Source organism: Lutra lutra, chromosome 8 (genome assembly GCF_902655055.1).
Source record: "Lutra lutra chromosome 8, mLutLut1.2, whole genome shotgun sequence".
NCBI classification, from domain to species: domain Eukaryota; kingdom Metazoa; phylum Chordata; class Mammalia; order Carnivora; family Mustelidae; genus Lutra; species Lutra lutra.
Window position 1 is genome coordinate 88,170,688 of NC_062285.1, and position 20,258 is coordinate 88,190,945.

General features: G+C 49.3%; 2 protein-coding genes across 5 annotated transcripts in view; one reads left to right on the forward strand and one right to left on the reverse strand.

Annotated features, from left to right (window-relative positions):
• Nucleotides 1–144: 144 nt before the first annotated feature.
• Nucleotides 145–15,765, forward strand: GSG1 (germ cell associated 1). 3 transcript variants are annotated; one of them, XM_047741887.1, is made up of 6 exons: nt 145–392; nt 9,851–10,169; nt 11,595–11,765; nt 12,525–12,677; nt 13,271–13,382; nt 15,344–15,765. In XM_047741887.1, the coding sequence occupies exons 1-6, from the start codon at nt 345–347 to the stop codon at nt 15,687–15,689; spliced, it is 1,149 nt and encodes a 382-aa protein (XP_047597843.1). In that variant the 5' UTR covers nt 145–344; the 3' UTR covers nt 15,690–15,765. The 3 variants fall into 3 exon arrangements, with proteins under 3 accessions (XP_047597843.1, XP_047597845.1, XP_047597844.1); XM_047741889.1 differs by having other exon boundaries at nt 11,595–11,642; XM_047741888.1 differs by lacking the exon at nt 13,271–13,382 and having other exon boundaries at nt 15,349–15,765.
• Nucleotides 15,766–16,474: 709 nt separating this feature from the next.
• Nucleotides 16,475–20,258, reverse strand: part of FAM234B (family with sequence similarity 234 member B) — a 34,494-nt gene continuing 30,710 nt past the window's right edge. For both annotated transcript variants that reach the window (XM_047741885.1, XM_047741886.1), the window contains exons 12-13: nt 19,534–19,754; nt 16,475–18,951 (exon numbers count right to left, since the gene is read on the reverse strand). In XM_047741885.1, the coding sequence (XP_047597841.1) occupies nt 18,946–18,951; nt 19,534–19,754 (227 nt within the window). In that variant the 3' untranslated portion in view covers nt 16,475–18,945. The remainder of the gene's footprint in view (nt 18,952–19,533; nt 19,755–20,258) is intronic.

Below are 20,258 nucleotides of genomic sequence, written 5' to 3' on the forward strand. Positions count from 1 at the left end.
TCAGAAGACATCCAGGCCTCTGCTAGGTACCCCAGAGCAGCTCCCCATCCTTCTGGGGGTGGCCCGAGGAGGCAGGGGTGGGGGCCAGCAGAGAGATGGCCCTGTGTGATGTCATTGTGATGTCACAGAGAAAAACCTCTTGCATCAGCCAGCCCCACCCAAACTGGCGTCCTGGCTACAGGATACCTTTTCCGTCTTCTCCAGCCCACCTCATACCACCTCACCCCTCTGCTGGCAAGAGGGGGCCTGATTCATCTTCCCGCCAGGTACGTGTTCCACGCAACCGATCAGGGCCGACCAGAAGAAGACCTGAGACACCTTTGCCTCAGAGCTTCGAAAAGTGAATGAGCAATCCTTCTCAACTGACTCAAAATGTTTGTCTCACCCAGAAGGTAGGTACCCCACTTTTTCCCCCCTAGGTTTTTATTGAAATTCCAGTGAACATACAGTGTAATACTAGCTTCAGGCATACAATGTTGGGTTTGTAATACAAGTTATACAAATTTACCACTTTATTTCACATGTGCAGGGTAGGAACTGGAGAACACACTGCAGGATTACCCAAAAGGGAACAGAAATCTGTTCAAGCCCCGTTTTCATGGATAAACCTGATGATGTCCAGACCTTGACCTTCTGTTTTCATCTTCTTCCACTAATCTTTCGTTACCTCCTCCTTTGCCTCTTCATGACTTTTCCTCACTGCTCCCAGGACTGCTTGGAGCCCTCCAGCTCTCCTTTCTCCCCTCGCATCTGTATGATTCCTGTTGCCAAAATCTGGTTCCTGGTAAAAGGCCCGGTGGCGGGGGCAATCCCAGAGCTGTGTAAGACTCTAATGAACGTAAGGAGTAGATAGTAAATTCTCTGCCAGAGAAAGGCGAGGCACCCCTACAGTCCTGCCGGTGGCCAGCTCTGATCAGGAATCTACTGGAACTGAGGAGAATGCAACCTTAGCTGTGCTAGTTTCTCTTTCCAGTCTCAGAGAATCTGGGAGAATGTGCAGGGAGCCTTCCAGTTCCAGAAAGACCCTCCGTCAGCCAAAGATGTCTTGGCTCCTTTGGGAGAACCCACATCTGGAAATGACTTGCCTCCCATCTGAGACAGCTGGGAACGGCCAACTTTCAGCTCAAAGTGTTACTAAAAAAGCAAATGTTCATTTCTCACACCTCTGGCCTTTCTCAGAAGAATGAAGCTTCCCATTAGGCAGGGAAATAAAACACACACGCACACATTCACGCACACAGAGCACTGTAGCTTGTGCTATTCATTGGTGGTTGGGGATCACAGGAGATGGGACTGCAGCCCAAGTGAAGATATCATAAATAGGAGAACCCACAGAAATGGGTAAGAAGGTGATAGAAAAAGCCAAGCGTAGTAAATTTTATCTTTTTTATTATGGATTTAGGAGGAGAGACAGAGGGAACATGGGAGGGTTTATCAGTCTCTATCTTAAGTATAAAACATAATCCATTTCGTCATTCCGTGAGAGTTTCCATAATCTGTCCTGCAGTCCTGTGCCTTTTGCCAAGTGGCGTGCATCTTCCCTGGGGTTGAATCCAGAGGCTTTGAACACTTGGCCACCATTTACTAGCCTTGTGGCCTTGAGATAGTCAAACGCTCCCTGTAGAGAGCGGAGTGGCCGCCTCTCCCTCAGGCTGATTGTAAGGATTACCTAACGAGTCTAGCAAGGTGTCTGGAACCCGGCAGATTCCCTCCCCTTCCTTTCCACTTTCCCTGCTGCCCCTTGGTCTTCACAGCAGCACTGGGAAGGATGGCTCTGTCACCTGGCTTGCTTCTGAATCGCTCAGGTGGGTTATGCATCTTGGCCAGAATCATGAGTCCAGTCGTGGGTGCGGCTGGGACTAGAGCCCAGATCAGACTAGGATTCGCGGTCTCCAGGATTCCCTCTCGGAGCCACCAAACGAGGCAAAGACTTAACACCAGCCGCCAGGGATCTGTACCTTTAGGGGAAGGGCGGAGGCTGGGAAATACCTGACTCTGGGGTTCCCCTGCCACCCGCACCTCCTGACCCTCAGGCCCAGAGGCTGGGCGTGAGGCGCTGATCAGATGGCCGACTCTTCCCCGTCCGCCCTCTGCCGAGCCTCGCCAGGGCAGCCAGCCATCAGGCCAGGCCCGGGGCTCGGCCTCCCTCCGGCCGGCGCTCGCCGGCTCCTCCTCTCGCGAGGGCCCCCGGGTCGCGGCTCAGAGCCGACACCGGGGCCGGGAGAGGAAGCCAGAGCCCCAAGCCCGGCCCCACCCGCCCGCAGAGTCCCAGGCGCGGGGCCGCTAGGGCGGAGCCTCCCAAACAATTCAAAACACGCTCCGCGCGCGTCGCCGTGGCAACGCGCGCCCGCTGCTAGGCGACCGGGGCGCCGTAGTAAACCCGGGGCGGGCGTGTTACTCACTGAGGGAGGTGGGGGCGGGCGGAGCCGGCGGGGCCTCGGCTGGGCCCGGGCACCGCGACTGCCGGAGAGGAGGAGGGGGAGAGAGCTGGAAAACAAGGGACGGGGTTGGGGCGCACGCGGAGTGGAAACGGGGCAACCCAGCTGCGCGCCCCGAGCGACCCTGGAGAGGCGGCTCCCCGCCCCGCCCCGCGGTCCTCATGATCCCCCAGCTCCCGCAGGCCCCGAGGGCTCGGTCACCCGCGCGTGAGCGATTGCCCCACAGGATGTGCAGATGTGGCTGCCCCTCTGATTCACTCCAGCTGCTTGGGGCATGGAAGAAAGGCGGCTTCCTCTCCTGGAAATGACTGCATTAGCAAAAGCCCTCTAACAATTCCACTAACAACGGAAAGGGAAAGGCGACGGAGAGGAGAGGCCCCAAAGTGCTTTTCTTCGGTCCTTGCCGCCGAACAGAAGTAGAAGTGTTCCCACAACTCCTGACCCATGTTAGAAAGAAGGGAGTTGTTCTTATTCCCTACGCCCCTCTTTGGGGGGCCCGGGGACATGAAACACTGTTGCAGTGGAGGTTAACCTGAAAGCCCAGAAACCCCAGAGCTAAGTGTCCTATACTGGTGGTAATATTTTGGACACTCAGCATGGGGGGTTTGGTGCCATTACTCTACCCTTCAAGGCTGGGAGGAACATCAAAACGTGTGAGGACCTTCCTTATCTTCATCAGTGAATGAGTCAAACATGCACTGAAGCAAAAATTGTGGAGCTGGGAAATTTCGGATGGTTGGACATAATGTCATCCAAAAGGGTTCTAATCAGTAGGGAATCCCGGAGCTTGGGAAAGAACATGGCTTTTTCCAATCCGTCACTGGCGTTTAAGCAATCTGTTTGTACCCTAGTCCCTGTGAACTAAATACTCGTTCATGAGATCATTTCCACAGGTGGAAGGAAATGTATTGGCAGAGGATCTGTTGGCTATGCACACTTCTGTGTAGAAAGCCACAGGGTGTATCTGTGGACCTGCAGACCTTCTACCTTCTTGCAGCTCCTATGTTACGTGTATCAGGAGGATTGGTGTGTCCTTTAATAATAGAAGACTGGATGCTTTGCTCTATTCACAACTTCTGCTCACTCATAGGCTTCTCAATTGCATTCTGAGCCTGGTTTCCATTACAGACTTCATTCACTCATTCCCTCATGGTAGAAAGTGCTAGGCTCTAAGGATCAACCATGAGTAAAACACAGCTGCTCCTCTATCTAGCATCTTCAAGTCAAGCCTGCATGTTCTGAGCTGCAGGAGAAAGGCACACAGTGGAACAGGCAGGAACAAAGAACAGGAGCCTGGATATCAGAGCCGGTGACAGCAGAAACATTCATGTCCTGTTCCAGCTTTTGACTGCTGAGTAACAGAAAGGAATTAGTTGGTGAGGCATGGGTCAGAAATCTGACACCAGGGCAAAGGACAGAGATACTACTGCTGGTTGGGGGCAGGCGGTGGCAGAGGGGGGTGAGGGTGGGGGTGGTAATGGCAGCTGCAAATGAACCTATCTTGAGAGAAGATGCCACTACTGATAATGGGAAAAAGACAAAAAACAAAAAACACCCAAATCCCTTAGCCCCAGGCTGTGCCATCAGGCAAGTTGTATGCATACAGTCTACTCTGGTCTGGCATTCTTACCATTGTTTTAATCACATCTGATCTACCGTGTATTCACAAAACAATAAATTGGATTCCTGTTTACGAACTGTGTGTGGGTGTCCCAAGACCATTGTTTCTCTTTGTGTATACTTAGTATGGTTTGGTACAGTGCAGGGAAGAGTCACTGAGGACCTTAGCAAGCACAGATGAGTCCCAAGCCTTGGCTTTGTGATGTCATAAATGCTGAGTCACATATACATCCCTGGGGAGGGGGGAGGTCATCCTGACATGGTAGCAGTCCAACATACCAAAGTTAAATACTGTTTTGAGATATGGAATCTCTGTGTCTCTCCTGAGTCATGAGCTTCTGAGCCCAACCTAATCACGTTCATGTTGCACTGACTGGCAATTACTTTTTCTGTTCTAAGGGAGGAAAGAGAAGAAGAAAATATATTAGCATGCCTAAATTATAATGAAAGGAAGTGAGTGGGACGCCAGGCAGAGAAGCTCCTGTTTCACCCAAAAAAGGAAATTAAACATTGTGGCATGGGGTCCGTGGGGCTAGGGGGTGTCCTCAAGATGGATCACGGCTAGTAGCCAGCCAGCCAGCCCAGCCATGAAAAGTGCATGGCCTAGATTCAGGCTTTGGGGAGGCCTAAAATAATATAACTTCAGAGGCTCTCTCTATGAAAAATAATGCAAAGTGACAAGTATGTTGGGGTCTTGGAAGGGGTCCGAGTCAGTGAAAGCCCCCAAAACTGGAGTGCCACAAGCTTGCTTTGCTTCCAGTCTCCCTCCAGGCCTCCTCACATAACCTCAAGACTGCAGCTCCCATCCTCTTTTCCCTGGAGAAGGCGAATTTCAGCCTATGAAGGCACAGGGGGTGCGGTTTCTGAGCAGAGGTCATAAAAACCAAAGACCTCAGACTGTGCCAAACGGTGACTCAAGCGGGATGTGAGACGCGTCTGCAAGTTTTTGAGGGGCGTTAAGTGCAGAGAAGGGAAAAGAATTGTTCACTGCTCTAGGGTGGAGAGGGAGTGAGGATACGATTCAATAAAGAAAAATGTGCACAAAACTCCTCAGGAAGCATTGGCTAACTGGATTTTCTGACACCGTGGAGTCTGTATTTCCCAGGGGAAGTATTTGAGGATCTGTGAGTCACTGAAAACTGGAACTGCCCATGAAAAATGTGCTACAGGAAATAATCCTACAAGATGTCCTCGGGGGAGCGGCTGGAGGCTCCCAGGGTTCATTCCGAGCCCTGAATTCCCCAGGGCTGACACAAGGCGTGCTATAGATTTGTGAGTGGGGAGGAGGCCCGGGGAAGGAGAAGGAGCCCTCCCTGGGGGAGGAGCCGCCACCTGCACCCGCACGTAGCGGGGAAATGGTGGGGGCAGCACGTGACCGAGGGGGGGAATGTAAGGAGATAGCGCCACCCAGCGTCGGGACAAAAGCCGTGGCCGGGAAACCGACAGCCAATTCAAAGGTGAAATGACCACAAAATTCCAGCTCTGGAGAGGGAGCTCTGTCACCATGAAAAAAGGGTCGTGTGGGTGCTGTGGGAATCACGCCTGGGCACAGGCGCATGTGTGTCAAATGTGCGGACTCGTCAGTACTAGAAGAGTAGGAAGCAAGAGCCAGAGAGACTCCTCTGGTTGGAATGTGGACTAATTCCCTCTGGGGGCTGGGGACGGCCTTTCATTCCCCCAGCTAACTGCACAGACACAGAATGGGAAAACCATGACTTGGTTGGTGGCAAATCTGGAAGATTCCAGGTGGGGGAGGGCCGGGGCAGAACAGGAGGGTTTCATTAAATGTAAGCCCTACAGGAGTCAGACAGGTAATACTTACAGCGCATTAACTCCCTGGCTCCGTATCTTCCAGTTTGTTCAGATTTCTTATTGTTAAGCTGAAGTGGCGACTTCCAAGCTCTTTCCATACGGAATCGGAAACCAGAAGTCCATCCCTATGTACAAAGAGCTTTCTAGAATTACAGATTACAGGGCCTCACCCCCGCGGTGGAATCTCAGGTTGGGCCCAGGAATCTGAGTATTTCCCACAGTTTCAAAGACTGTTCTGATGTTCATTCAGAACCGAGAATGGCTGCTCCAGCAGAGGAGGGGCCTCTGAGGACTTCACAGTCCAGACAGCTATCATGAATTATAGAAAGTATTACAGAGGGGTACAGTATGGAAGGACAGAGGGAAGGGAGCTGTTCTCACTCATTCAAAGGATGAGTGACTTTTACACTAGTCTTGATTGGAGGTAGACCAGATGAGGACACTGAAGACATTCCACGCAGAAGGAAGAGCATCGGCAAAGGCACGGAGGACCATCTCAGTATTCCACTGAAGGGACTGGGAGGTGGAGACCACCCATGACACACGGAAGCTCTTTCAAACCCATGGCTCTATGGGGCCCTGACATTGCAGATAATTGCTTACTAAAAGGTTGAAGGGGCACCTGGGTGGCTCAGTCGGTTAAGCATCTGCCTTCAGTTCAGGTCATGATCCCAGGCTCCTGGGATGGACCCCACATCAGGCTCCCTGCTCATGGGAGAGTCTACTCCCTCTCCCTCTGCTCCTCCTGCTAGCTTGTTCTCTCTCACTCACTCAAATGAATAAATTTAAAAAAAATTTTTTAAGATTTTATTTATTTATTTGACACAGATTACAAGTAGGCAGAGAGGCAGGCAGAGAGAGGAAGGGAAACAGGCTCCCTGCTGAGCAGAGAGCACAATGCGGGGCTCCCTGGGATCATGACCGGAGCCGAAGGCAGAAGCTTTAACCCACTGAGCCACCCAGGTGCCCCAAATTTTAAAATCTTTAAAAAAAAAAAAAAGATAGAAAACCTTACACAAAGGAATGGGAACTCTTGTAGTAATGGTGACCCTGCAATATTTTCTGTGTCTGCCATATAATCAAGCCCAAGCCATTCCCACCAGCTTCCTAGGAAATGGCAGTTAGGTGGAAACTGAATCTTTGCATAACTTTTTAAAGAAACTTCCTTCTGTGAAAGCAGGTCCTTGCTTCTTTGTGCTTAATCCCAGATCCCTATTGGCAAGCTCTGCTGTGTAATCTTCCAGAACAGCTGGGCCATGATTGCACTGTCAATTATTAAATGCCCAAGTTCCCTGCAAGGCAACATTTAATCATGAGGCACTCCAAAAAAATAGGAGATAGAAGAGGGATGGGAAGGGAGGCAGGGGGGTAGGAAGGCAGTTTCATTCTGTCAACATTAAACCAAGGGGATTTGGGGCACAGATGGCATCCTATGGTCCTTCCAGACAGCTGCAAGACGCTGACCATGTCCAAGGTAACCAGCTTCCCCTCTTACTGCTCGAAACATAACTTTGCATAGCTATTTTGAACCTGATTTTAAGAGCTGTGCCTGTCTCATCAATTTGTTGTCTATGTTAACTCTGAGTATTTCTGTTAATCTATGTTGATGGAAGAGTGACATTTTGGCACCTTTGCACTTCCTGTTGATCTGAGCCGGAGTATCTGGGAAGCCACACTCTGTCCCTTTTCTAGAGAGTATAGAGTCACCTTGATATGGGGCTTGTCAGCATATGCAAAGATGAAACTTTTCTTAAGGCCGCTACTTCGGGATTTTGTTAAAGAGATCTTGGCAAAATTAGGCCGGTTCTTGCAATTCAGGAGGTTATCTGGATCCTGGAGAGAAAGGCATGTTTAGGAAGAAATAAAACACATGATGAAGGGTGCAGTACTGTACGTATTGAAGATAATTCTTGAAAAGGCTCTTGAATGAATTCCCATTCTATTGTCAAGATGATTCTTGAGCGAGGCTCCTTGTGTCTGTCCTTGGTTGGACACTCCTTTGGAAGCGTCTCTTTGAGCTTCATTCCAAGCTCTCTTTCATCCTTTGTTTCTCAAATCATTTCTTCCTTAAATTGGCTATCACCTTGGTGCGGGGTTCCTTATTCTTATCTGTGATTAATATGCAGAATAACTTACAAATATGTGTAACTTGGAAGAAATTGAGGATAGAGTAAAAATCTGATGTGATAGTAGACAAATTTCCAAGCCATATTTGATTGAAAATGAAGTTGTTAAAAAATGTAGAATTGCCTAAATCATTAGTTCAGTCTTTAGACAAAAAGATTAATGAAGATGTTTTACCTAGAAGTCCCATTTCCTGTTCACCCAACGTATATGAAAATAATTAGAAAGAATAACTTACAGTAATGGAACAATGGCTAAAACCAATAGGGTTTGCACAACTAAAAACAAGGGGGAGCATTCTTTGGGGGGGACAGGGGCAGTGTGTGCTTTCTATACCGGGTAATAGAAGATCTTTCTTCACTCCAGATGCTGTGGTTTTTAGTCTTTACCAAGGTCACCCAGCATCCTGCACAGACTGACAATTCTTGGTGGATTTAATTTGTTGAGTGCTTTTAAAAAAAAATCATATTAGCAGATTGCTTTCCAGAGTTTGTTTCATCATATGTCTTATATATTGATTTTTATATGCGTATGAACCTTGCATATTTCTTATGCCCATAAATAATCACTTTGTGGTATGCACTGTTTTAGTCCCTGGAAATTCTGAAGAACAAACTGTTACATTTCTAAGATAAAGCTCCCTGTAATGCAGAAAATGTTAAGCTGGAGATTATGAGGCAGATTTATGGGCCTGTGCATTTAGCTATGGTTTTATTTACGTTTCTTTAGCTAAGCAGATTTAGGTCTGATTAATTCTGATATGAGAGGTCCCCTGGAAAGCTCAAGATGGTTTACTTTAAGAAGCATCTGTCAGCAACTAAATATGGGCTTCTTTTCCCTTCAGTATGTATTAATATAACAGCATAAACCACTCCATGACATACAGTGCAAGACCCATCAGATTTCTTTATTTTTCTAAAGCTCAGTCTGGCTCTGAGCCATCGCTCAACCAAGGTGGAAACATCTAATATCGGTCATTCTTCAGCTGGCTCTCCTCTTCTCGTCGGCTAAAAATGACGGGGAGTTCGGGGGCTCCAGCCAGAGCCACACTGTCCCCACTGGGACTCAGGCGCCACAGCTCCATCAAGCAGTGACCACGCCTGTCCAGGTTCCTCGCTCCGTGACCGTGGCACTTGGTGCCCAGTCTCCATGGGCACCACACAGCCACCTCCCATTGGAGATTCTGTCCTCTCTGTGGCAGTGTCTGAAAGCTGGGCCCAGATCACCTCTCTCCGAACCTACAGCCTCAGGTCCTCTCCAGGGGTTTCAACAACCCCGTATCCCAGGAGGTCCACTGCCTTCTTTAATGCTGAAAGTCCTAATCCTTGCTGCTCCCTGCCCTGGGGTGATCCAGTTTAATACTGACTGATAAGCCATATCCTCCTTTACTCTCCTCTCAGAGGGATCCGTCATACAGAGAAGAGGACACCAAAAACTTGTGTCAGCAAGTGGGTGCTCCTACCTTTCACTGAAGACAAAACCAAAAGTAATAATCACTGAGCACCTTAGAGTGGCCCCAATTTTTGTCCTCACTTGATAGACCCCAGCTCTGCGGCCTAACCACATTCCCACGGAGGCTATTATGGGATGCTTAGCTCAGATCCTCCTCAATAAGCACTTGAGTAGAATGAGGTCCAGCTTAAATAAACATCACCACCCTGGTGCCCACTCCAGGCCATTCCTGAAGCTAAACCCTCACATGTGTGGCTCCTTGCAGAAAGCTCCCTGGGGGCCAATAGGGCCCCGTTATCGTGGAGGACTAGTGTGGCTTGAGCCCAGGCAGTGGCCGGGAAGGGTACCCAGATCTCCTGGGAGGTTCTAAAGTCAGGCTCTCCCCTTGTGCTTGTCTGTTCCAGATGGAACTCCCGAAGGGCTCCTCTGCCCAACGGACACTCCTATCTGCCACCCTCAACATGCTATCACTCAGCCTCTCCACAGCATCCCTGCTCAGCAACTGCTGGTTTGTGGGCACACAGAAGGTGCCCAAGCCCGTGTGCGGAAAAGGTCTGGCCGCCAAATGCTTTGACGTGCCGGTGCCCTTGGATGGGAGCGGCGCCAACTCATCATCCCCGGAGGTGGTGCAATACAGCTGGGAGGCTGGGGATGACCGCTTCTCCTTCCATACCTTCTGGAGTGGCATGTGGCTATCCTGTGAGGAAACTGTGGAAGAACCAGGTGGGTTTGTCGTCAGCCCAGCTGCCTCATATCCCTCCCCGCCCCGGGGAACTTCACCACGGGGCTAAGGGCCAGTGGGAAGTATACAGCACTCCCCACACCCCACAGGGTCTCAGCGTCTCCCCACTCTGCATTTCGTCCCTTTTCCCTAGAACTCCCTTTCTTTTTTTTTTTTTTAAAGATTTCTATTTATTTATTTGACAGACAGAGATCACAATAGGCAGAGAGGCAGGCAGAGAGAGAGGAGGAAGCAGGCTCCCTGCGGAGCAGAGAGCCCGATGCAGGGCTCTATCCCAGGACCCCGGGATTATGACCTGAGCCGAAGGCAGAGGCTTTAACCCACTGAGCCACCCAGGCGCCCCTAGAACTCCCTTTCAATGAGACCCGAAAGTCCATCTAGTTTTTCCCCTCCTGACTGTCTCGTAGACATGCTGGTTTAAAACCTCAAAGGGTTCCATTTAGACTTGTAACATCATGAGAAGTCCCACACTAGCGAGTTAGCTCCTCTCCAAATGAGGAGAGAGGATTCTTAGGGAAAAGGACCCGCGCTGTTCAGTTGTAACCCCAGATGAGCAGCTTCCTCTCCACAGACCTTGACTTTCTCACCGGTGAGATGAAAGGATCTGAGGAGATCCCCCGTTAAGCCCCTTCCTCCCCAACCCCACCAAAAGGGTTTTCTTGTTCAGAGTATTACCATTACGATTTACAAGGGAGGGGAGCTGAAACCTCAGGAGGGTAACTAGTGGAGTGAGGCCACCCTTGACCTCCCAGGTCTCCGGTAGCTCAGCGCCTGTGGCAAAGCCAGTCTTGTGTCACTGTGCATTCCTTAACCTGTGCTCCTCAGCTTGGGAGCAGCTGGCCTAAGGACAGCCCTCCTCCCTGCTCAAAGCATTCGGACATCACCTGGTAGAGATGTCCTAAAGCCCAGAATCCAGTACAGTTAACCTGTTTCTCCTGATTTGGGTCATGGGAAAAAGGAGAGGGACGAGGAATATAAGTGTGTGTGTGTGTGTGTGTGTGTATTTATATGTGTTATTGACATGTCATTTAGCTCAGCTCCGACCCCAGTCCCAGAAACAGTTTCAAGCCATGCAGACCAGGATACGGAGGCAGAGAAAGGTGCTGGTTAACATCAGGCTTCTTAACCCTCCCCGACCTGAGAAATGGGAACATTTCCCTGTGGGAGCCCTCTCAGGCTCACGTCCTCTTTTTCACAGTCAGGAGCTGGGGACAGAGAAATGAATTCTGAGGGATTCTTGCCTTGGTCATGCATCCATCCATCCGTCCATAATGCATTCTTTCCCGCTTTCAGAGAGAAACTTCTAGTGCCCATCTACCGTGTGCTGGGCAGGCACAGGTCCCAACCAATGGAGCGGCGCCAGCTGTGGGACGTACCCCTGAAGTTATACCTTGTCTGTGTTTCAGGGGAGAGGTGCCGAACTTTCAATGAACTCACACCACCAACCGAGAGAGGTGAGAAAGGACTACTGGAGTTTGCCACGTTGCAAGGCCCATGTCACCCCACTCTCCGATTTGGAGGGAAGCGGTTGATGGAGAAGGCTTTCCTCCCCCACCCTCCCTTGGGGCTTGTGGCAAGTATGTGGGTTTGATCACCAATTTAGTCGCCATTGAGTTGGACCTCTCTGGCCCAACTGTGCTCTCTACACTGTACTGTGGTCTCCTTTTCTCTTCTTCTGAGCCCCGCGGGGTGACCCACATTCCTTCCAGAGCTGACTCTCATTCATATGCAGGAATGCAAAAAAGGAACAGCAGGAACAAATAAAGTTCACAAATAGAAAACCACCAACAGCTCTAACCTCCTCCTGTTGCCAAGTAACCATGTTGAAATGCTCAAGAGGTTTTTTCCCTCCAATATGTATATATTTTTTTAAGTTAAAAAAAAATATTTTTAATAGGAGGGAGTGAAAAAGGAGAGGGAGGGAGAAAGAAACAGAACTGACTGCTCCAAAATTCAGTAAGGAAAAAGAGGACAAAAATGATCCACAGCAAAGTCATACCCCTACCAGATTTTGTGATGATTAGCTGATCTTTTCTCGAATCTCCCTTATGGTATTTCCAGTCAATCAAGTTTACTGGAGTCCTTATCGGGTACTGAGCTGAGAGCAGCAAGTGCAAAGGTGACAGCAAAGGACCCAAAGGAGGGAACGCTTGCCGGCTGGTGCCAGCCCTGTCCCCTTCTCCCCTTCTCTGACTCTGGGAGGCTTTCCCTTCTGCGGGGCTCTGAGTTTCAGCGCTCAGTCATGTAACTGTCAGGGTGAGGGCTCTTCTTCTGATTTCTTTTGTCTTGTTGTTGTTTAATACTTGAATTGTATTTTCTTCCCTGGTTTCTGACAGAGATCCTATGGTTATCACTGGGAGCCCAGTTCTCGTCCATCGGACTTGAATTCGTCAGCTTCCTCCTGCTACTGATGGACCTGCTGTTCACTGGGAACCCGGGCTGTGGACTCAAGCTGAGCGCCTTCGCTGCCATTTCCTCCGTCCTGTCAGGTGCAGCCTCCCAGGCTGGGATGGGCGGGGGCCTGGCCACCTTCCAGGCGCCTCTGACGGGCTCCTGTGTCCATCCGGAGGGCAGGAAGGAGGAGGCGGGGTCCAGAATGGAGGGATGAGAGATGGAAATTTTGTATTGGATCATCATGTGCTTGGCAAAATGATTTCTCTCTGGGTTCTTATTTGCCAGCTTTCTCAGTATGTGAAATACAGTTTGGTTCACTTCTCAGTTGCCCATGCACACAGCTTTTCTGGACCCCGCTAGATCAAGTAGGAGTAAGAGACGCAGATATAAAGATAGATCAAGAATAAAGCTCACGTTGAGGGCATGGGTGGGATGAAGTAAAATGCCCCAAGTGCAGCATTGACTCAAACTTTTTCCATAGCTCTCCACCTAAAGCCTGGGGGGACTTATTGCAAAGCCCCCATCGCAGGATAGTGTCCCTGAAGTGTGGGGGGCAGATGGGTGATGGGGTCATCTCCACATAGGCTGTAACAGATACAAAATGAGGAGGTTGCTCCAAACTCCTCCTCCCTGTAGATGGCAAAGCCAGCCTGGGTCTAAGGGCGCCGCCTTTCTGTTCCCTCTGTAGGCCTTCTGGGCATGGTGGCCCATATGATGTATTCACAAGTCTTCCAGGCAACTGCCAACTTGGGTCCAGAAGACTGGAGGCCACATGCTTGGAATTATGGCTGGGCCTTCTAGTAAGTGCTTGCCATCTCCTGAACCTTCTAGCTTTTCCCTGGCCAACCTGTGTTGGACGTGCTGCCCTCAACTAGATGTTTGCTCGGTGTCCTCCCGCCTTCTCTTCAACCCTCGTGCCAGGAGTCCGTTGACCAGAGAGTGGGACCATCCAGGCCACCGCTGCTCTCTCCCCACCTGCTGGGGAGGCACAGGGATGATTATTCCGGCTTGTTCTGTCGGGTCTTTCTAGCGATACAGCTGTTGCAGTTGCTCCCTCGCCTGATTACGTGTGTTTCCTTGGGAAATGAGACTGATTTTGTATGGCTTATGCAAGTGATGCTCCATATTTTATACATTTTATAATTCAAGATATTGGAGGACAGAGAAATGAAGAGACCGGCCTTGAGGTGTGGTTTGAATTCTACCCCCTGAGCATGGCTGACTCTTCTCCGGTAACGAAGAGTCACTTCCTCTACTTCTGCTCTTCTTCCACCCAAGTGTCTGAGAAACAAAATCTCCTCTACCAGCCATTCTCTGACCCTCAAAGAACTAAGGGGTCAGTTATTTTCGATTTCTCTTGAGAGTAGCAGCAGCCATGACAGACAAATTTGAAGTAAATACGCCATCTGTTTTATGTTTTAAGAGTCCCTCACTTCCTCGCCTGAGGAACACGCTCTCTCTGTTCACTGCACAGGTGCCCACTTGGGCCTGCATTACAGTCTGTAGTCAGTGCTAAGCCCTTTACCAGTGCTGAAGAGGCAGGGCACTGGGCTCGGTTTCCATGCTACGGAGGCAGTCCTGAAGGTCATCCTATCCTATCCCCTTTCAACAGCACATATAACGTGCTGTTGGATTCGGGCGTCTTTGGGCTATTCCAAAACCGGCCTCCAGAGCTTGCTTTCCAGACACATCGTTTTGCACCTTCTGTCTGTCTTTAAGCCGTTGTTGGCATGACTCTCCCAGCAGAAGCAGCTCAGCCTCAGTTGGCAGAGTCGGTCAGAGGCGGGCAGATGGGAACACGCTGTGCCAGTGTATGGCCTGGCTTGACCCATCCCCTGACCTCATGCAATTCCTCACTAACCTCACACAACTTCCTGCTTCCTGGGCTTCCCAGAATCATGGGGAAATTTAGGGGTTGACTTCCCAAGTTTTTAGGAACGCGTTTGATCTAGTTCCCTGGTGGTTTTTTTGGTTTTGGGGGGGGGGGGGGTTGTTGTTGTTTTTTTTTTTGATTCATCAAATCCATCCAGCTTCTCTTAAATCTCCAAATTCCTTCCATCCATTATAAACTCCTTGGGGCCAAGAACCACCTTTGTTTTCCTAAGAGGCAAATTCCACTGGTACAACGTATAACAGCTCCAGGTTTGCAGCAAATGTTGCCTGAACGACATTGAGAGGCTCAACTCTGTGCCCCAAAGACCACTAAACGCAGAACAAAAGGAGATGAAGGGGGATGATCGCTCCCACCATCTGTTCGGAGTGAGGGAAAATCCTGGGTGGGAGGTGTGTGTGTGCTTGTGTGTGGGTGGGGAGAAGGCATAGCACTGGGCTACGTCCCCTCTATACACCTGAGCTACTGGTCTGTGAATGGGAACTGCAGGTGGGGAAGCCCTAGTCCAGAAAACTGTGTGTGGGTCGGTGTGTGATATGTACACAGAAGATGCACACCAGGAATAAAGGAGCACCGTGCTGCTAATCGACCCAGTGAAAACGAACCTGTTGAACTCCTAGTCCAACTTGCAACACTACCAGGGTCATTCTCTTTGACTACGAAACATTCAGAACATACCTAATAAGACCCAATTCAGGCCTCTGGCCCACAGTGCTCTCCCCGAAGCACAGTGGAAGGGAGCCCACCCCGGTCCCTGAGTCCCTAAGGGGCAGCAGCCTAGTTACTAATGGGAAGGGATCATGGTATTTTCCCCTCAAACCATTGCGTAGCTCAGATTCTGACCGTCTGGTTTTTTTGGTTCCTCCCTAGCACGGCCTGGCTTTCCTTCACCTGCTGCATGGTGTCGGCGGTCACCACCTTCAACGCATACACCAAGCTGGTGCTGGAGTTCAAGTGTAAGCACAGTAAGAGCTTCAAAGGAAAGTTGAGCTGCCCGCCGCACCATCCCCAGTGCCTCCTGGAGCAGCTGTCCTGTGCAGCCCCCACGGGGGATCCTCTGACCAGCTACCACCAGTACCACCCTCAGCCCGTCCGCTCCGTCTCGGAAGGAGTTGACTTCTACTCTGGGCTACACCACAAGGGATTTCAGCAAGGACCCAGCCAGAGGCTGAAGGAAGAGGTGGCTGGGTCCTCCGTAGAGGAAGAACCGTGTTAGAAGTAGTAGGGTTTAGAGAGCAGGCTGAACCCAACCTTACATGTTCGTTTGCTTATCAACATGTACTGAAGCCAGAGTCTGTGTGTCGAGCATGGTTCTCACAGGTTTGGGACAAGCATGTCTGAAAGGGCAGGTCCAAAGGGGTGCGTGTGCGGATGCCACTGCCCCCCTCTTCCTTCCCCGCTCTTCCCTTTCCATGTCTCATTTCAGCATCTCCCTATCTCCCACGCTTGGAATCACCCCCTCTCCTTCACTGATTGCTTGCTATGTGCCAGGTTTGGGGCTCAGAAGAGAGAAGTAAAATCCAGTTCCTGCCCCTAAGGGGCTTATCCATCTGCCCCCTCTCTGGGATTTGGAGGTGCAGGTAGGCTTTCCCCAGAAAGCCTCAACAGTCGTCCACTGGGCTCAGCCTTCCGAGAAGGCACAGAATGGAAGATAAAGGCCCTCCTGGGAACTTGGACATGTAGGACAGATGCCCTCCACACTGCGTATTACAGGGTCCTGCACCCACATAGTAGGGACCCAATGAAAGTTTAAATACCGTAGAAGCCACCAGGAAACTAGAATACATGAGAAGTGTATGCAGGGACATGCAGGGACAGGTCCACTTCCAGAAATGGTCCACTGGAATTATTCCTGGGGGATTTATGGAAAGGGACACTTCCCCAATGAACATACACTCCTCTCCGGATCCCCAACTCACCCACACACACCACCTTCCTCTTTTCCATCAAGGGAAAACAAACCACCCGATGGCTAAGAAGAACGAGAATGACAAATATGTTTCCTATATAGTATTTATTTGTTCTGCAACAATTCACATTTTAAATAGTGCTTCCTGACAATACACCAGCCGGTTGTCTGTAGTATGGGCAATAAAAGCAATTCACATTCAAGGGAGTTGGTGTCAGCATACCCGACATGGGAGGGAGAGCGGAGAGCATCTGGGGGATGGGAGGATGCTGTCTAGGGTGGAAGGAGCTACACGGATAGCAAGGAGGAGAGCTTGGGAGAAGGAAGATCCTTATACCCGCACAAGTCACTGCTATCCCTAAGAGGCAGTTACAGGGGCCTTGCTGGAGTGGGGGAAGGGAAGAATGCTTCCTATCTTAGAGGTCCGGTAGGGTGGGTAGGTTGGGTGCCTTCAAGGGAGTGTCAGGACACACCTGATAAGTTAACACCCATGCTGGTCAGGTGAAGCTTTCGCAATCCTCTGCCACCATTCCAACCTGCCCTGGCTTCAGAGCCTGTCCTGTGTCTAGCAAAAATGGATTCAAACTTATCATAGTTAAGACAACAGTTTGTAAACACACCATGAAGAATTTAGGGACTGATGCTCTTCTAGCTTCCTCTTATTTCTGGGACTCACCCGGCATAAACACCATCTTCTACCCAAAAGGATCCCCTCAGATCAGGCCCTCAGTAAACGATTTGGCATTTTGCTCCTTTACCCAAAATGGCTTCCCCAGAAAGCCTCAACACGGTGAAGAACAAGGGTAAGACGTAGATGGCTCAGCCCAGGCCACAGAACCACAAGTCAAGTTTTAGCTATTCAGTCAACTATAAATTAGTCCTCAGAATCCTCTAGTAGGCTAAACAAGATCCTAGAATCTTCTACCCAGATTCAAACTCTAGAAGTCAATCTAGAATCATCCCTATCCTCTTGGATATCCTCTCATTGTTCCCCCAAGTTCACAAAGCTTTCCAAAGTGTTGAAATTAAATTTCCTTTCAGGGCCCTAAGGCAAGGGGGTGCCCAGAAACCTGGCAGGCCAATCTGCTATTGCTACCAACCTTCTGTTATGTCATAATGCCTACCACTGGGCAAGTAATACACATCCCTCCAAATCTGGGATCCCTAAATTATCTCTATAAATTTGTCTTGACTCCCTTTATTAATACAAGCTAAAAAGATACAGGCTCAAGTAAGACAGAACCTGAGTTGCACTCGGGTATGACCTATCAAAATTATTCAAGAAGAAAAGTAGTTCTCCACCAGCTAATGTGGGACTTTCTGCTATATAAACAATGACCTAGAAGTTTAGAAAAGAACTTAAGAGAAGTAATATTTATGGAAGAAGGGAGAAGTAAGCACTGGAGATAATTCTAAAGAACTTAACCAATTATAAAAGAGTATTTACATTGGAGTTTTCTCAAAATACAGTGTTTCAAAGGCTCTACAAGGAAGGAGATGTGCAGGCAAAATGGTTGCATATGGGAGTCAAGGATAAAAATCCAGGAACAGCTTTGCTCTCATGCAAGCAAAGCAAAACTATCTCTGAATAAGAGGGCAAATGAGAGGCAGTACAGAGGATGGCCCCTAGGAGATGCTAAGAGAGCAGAATGGAGTTATGGCAGGGATTAGGCTGCCTGCCTGAGTCGTTCCTGACTTCACAGACCTAGGACAGTGCGCACACACACACACACACACACACACACCCAGCACTTCAGAAGTTAGCAGGGAAAAGGTCAGGACCGGCAGGCCAATCCAGACCACATGATACCACATGGACCCCATCAGAGGCCACTCATGAACTACGCGCTGCTCTTGCTCCCCTTCTGACAGGAATGTGGTGGTAGCTATGGTCACCAAGTATGCAGAGATGGAAAATTTGTGAGGTGGAAGACTACTGAAGATAAAAGCTGCAAATGCGAGGACGGCTCCCTCAGCCTCCCACTGTCTGTCTCCCTGCCGCTAGGGTGGGAAGAAGCCCAGGATATAGGCGATAAGAGAACACTAAAGGTAAGGACCAGTGGCCCTGATCAGAGGCAGGGCACTGGAAGTCTCAAGATGACCAAACAAACCAGGTGTACTTCAGAAGGACAAGAAACTTGGTCCCTGGAGCTTAGATCGAGAAACTAATTCATCATCATACCAATGCATACACACGTGGCATAACACAAAACAAAATGTTCCAGGGAAGAAAAGAACTTCACTGGGATTTCCCAGCAGGAGTTTATAAATTAGACACACAAAAAATAAACCGTAAGATTCACATTTCCAAACTATCCCTGGAGTGCCTAGAGGAGGGGGTTAATGCAGGGACTGAAAAGTTAGAGGTCAGATAACCCCAGCCCAATGGATCGTGCTGTCATCAGAGAACTCCAACGTGCCCTCCAAAGTGCTTTGTGACGATCGCACAGAGGTGGTAAAATGAGGTGAAGTCTTTCTTTTCTCCAAAGAACTGACTTGACACTGCTGGGAGAGAGATGGTACCACTCTGTTCACTTCTTCTGAAATGGAAGATTCCATCAGACTACATCTAGGGGAAAGAGTGCAGGTATCAGTGACTTTCATTCCTTTCAGGACAGAGAGATGGAGGAAACCCAAACTATTTCTCTACTCTTCTGTCCTTCTGCTTAACCCGGAAAGCTCGTAAGTCCTTCCAGAAGGATCCAGAAACCTTGTTTTTTTCCATGATAAACTCTTGAACATTGAACTAGACCACAGTATTTGAGGGCTGTGAGGGTAGCAGCCAGATAATTCTTTGGATACGTAACTGCTACAAGTGTGGCATGCTGTTAGCCTCGCCAGCCTCTACCCAGAAAATACTGGTCATGCCCACCCCCTCAGTCACTGAGACAATAGATACCATGACCCCACATTTCCAAGTGTCCCCTAAGGGGATAGTACCATTCCCAGCTAAAAACAACTGAGTACCATTTCTGAATGGTCATAATGCACCTTAAGAAAACAGAGCTGCTCTCGAACAGCTGGTTCTTGACACCCGGCTAATCAAGAGGGCTCCTACTCCCATCTACTTTCTTGAGAACAAAGTTGGAGTTGGTAGCATTTGCCCCAAACCCTTACTGGTAATCAAATATACCATTCAGAAGAGATTCACCTGGTGGGGAGGATCAACAAACTTTATTCTAGAGAGGAATCTTCGCAGCTCCCCACGGCCAATTTTGGGGGTGGTGTCCTCAAGTTGGACCACCTGGCCTTCCATCAGTGCCCACCGTAGACTAAGCTTGCTGACCACCAGGGGTGCTAGATGGCCTTCGGAACTTGGCTCTGTTGTCCTGGTAACATAAAAGGCATCTTTCCAGAGGTCGTTAATTCCAACTGAGGAAGGACAAAAACAAGAGCAATTAACGAGGACAGAATACTTCTGCTAGCAGGGGAGTGGCTTGATTCTGCAACTAGATTCATTCATTTATTTACCCCTTCATTAATTCATCCACGAAGTTTACTGAACACTTATTAAATGCCGGCACTGGGCTAGACAGTGGGTGCACAGTGGGGAACGACAGGATGCCAGCAACGTAGCACATTCATTCCTCTCAGTCTTTAGACCCTTCCTTTTCTGAAGCTGCTTCTAAGAAAGCCCCAAATCAGGAAACGAGGATATGCCAACTATGGCGACAAGTTGATAGCAAAGTGAGCACAGCAAACTAGAACTCTGGAGAATTCCTGGACTGTTGTACACGGCCGCAGATGCTATCTGCCTCACCAGCTCTTATTTTGCCTTATCCTTAAAACAGCTGTTTTCCAAAAAAAGGGTCTCGATTCCTAATTACCACTATTGAATGTTCACTAAATAATGTTTTTCACTAATACTGAAAAACA

Excerpts from the sequence above, each read along its gene's own strand:
- GSG1 (XM_047741887.1), top strand. The coding sequence starts at position 345 with ATGAGCAATCCTTCTCAACTGACTCAAAATGTTTGTCTCACCCAGAAG. Across the intron at positions 10,170-11,594 it reads GGAAACTGTGGAAGAACCAG|GGGAGAGGTGCCGAACTTTC; the intron begins GTGGGTTTGTCG and ends TCTGTGTTTCAG. Across the intron at positions 11,766-12,524 it reads TCCCTTGGGGCTTGTGGCAA|AGATCCTATGGTTATCACTG; the intron begins GTATGTGGGTTT and ends GGTTTCTGACAG.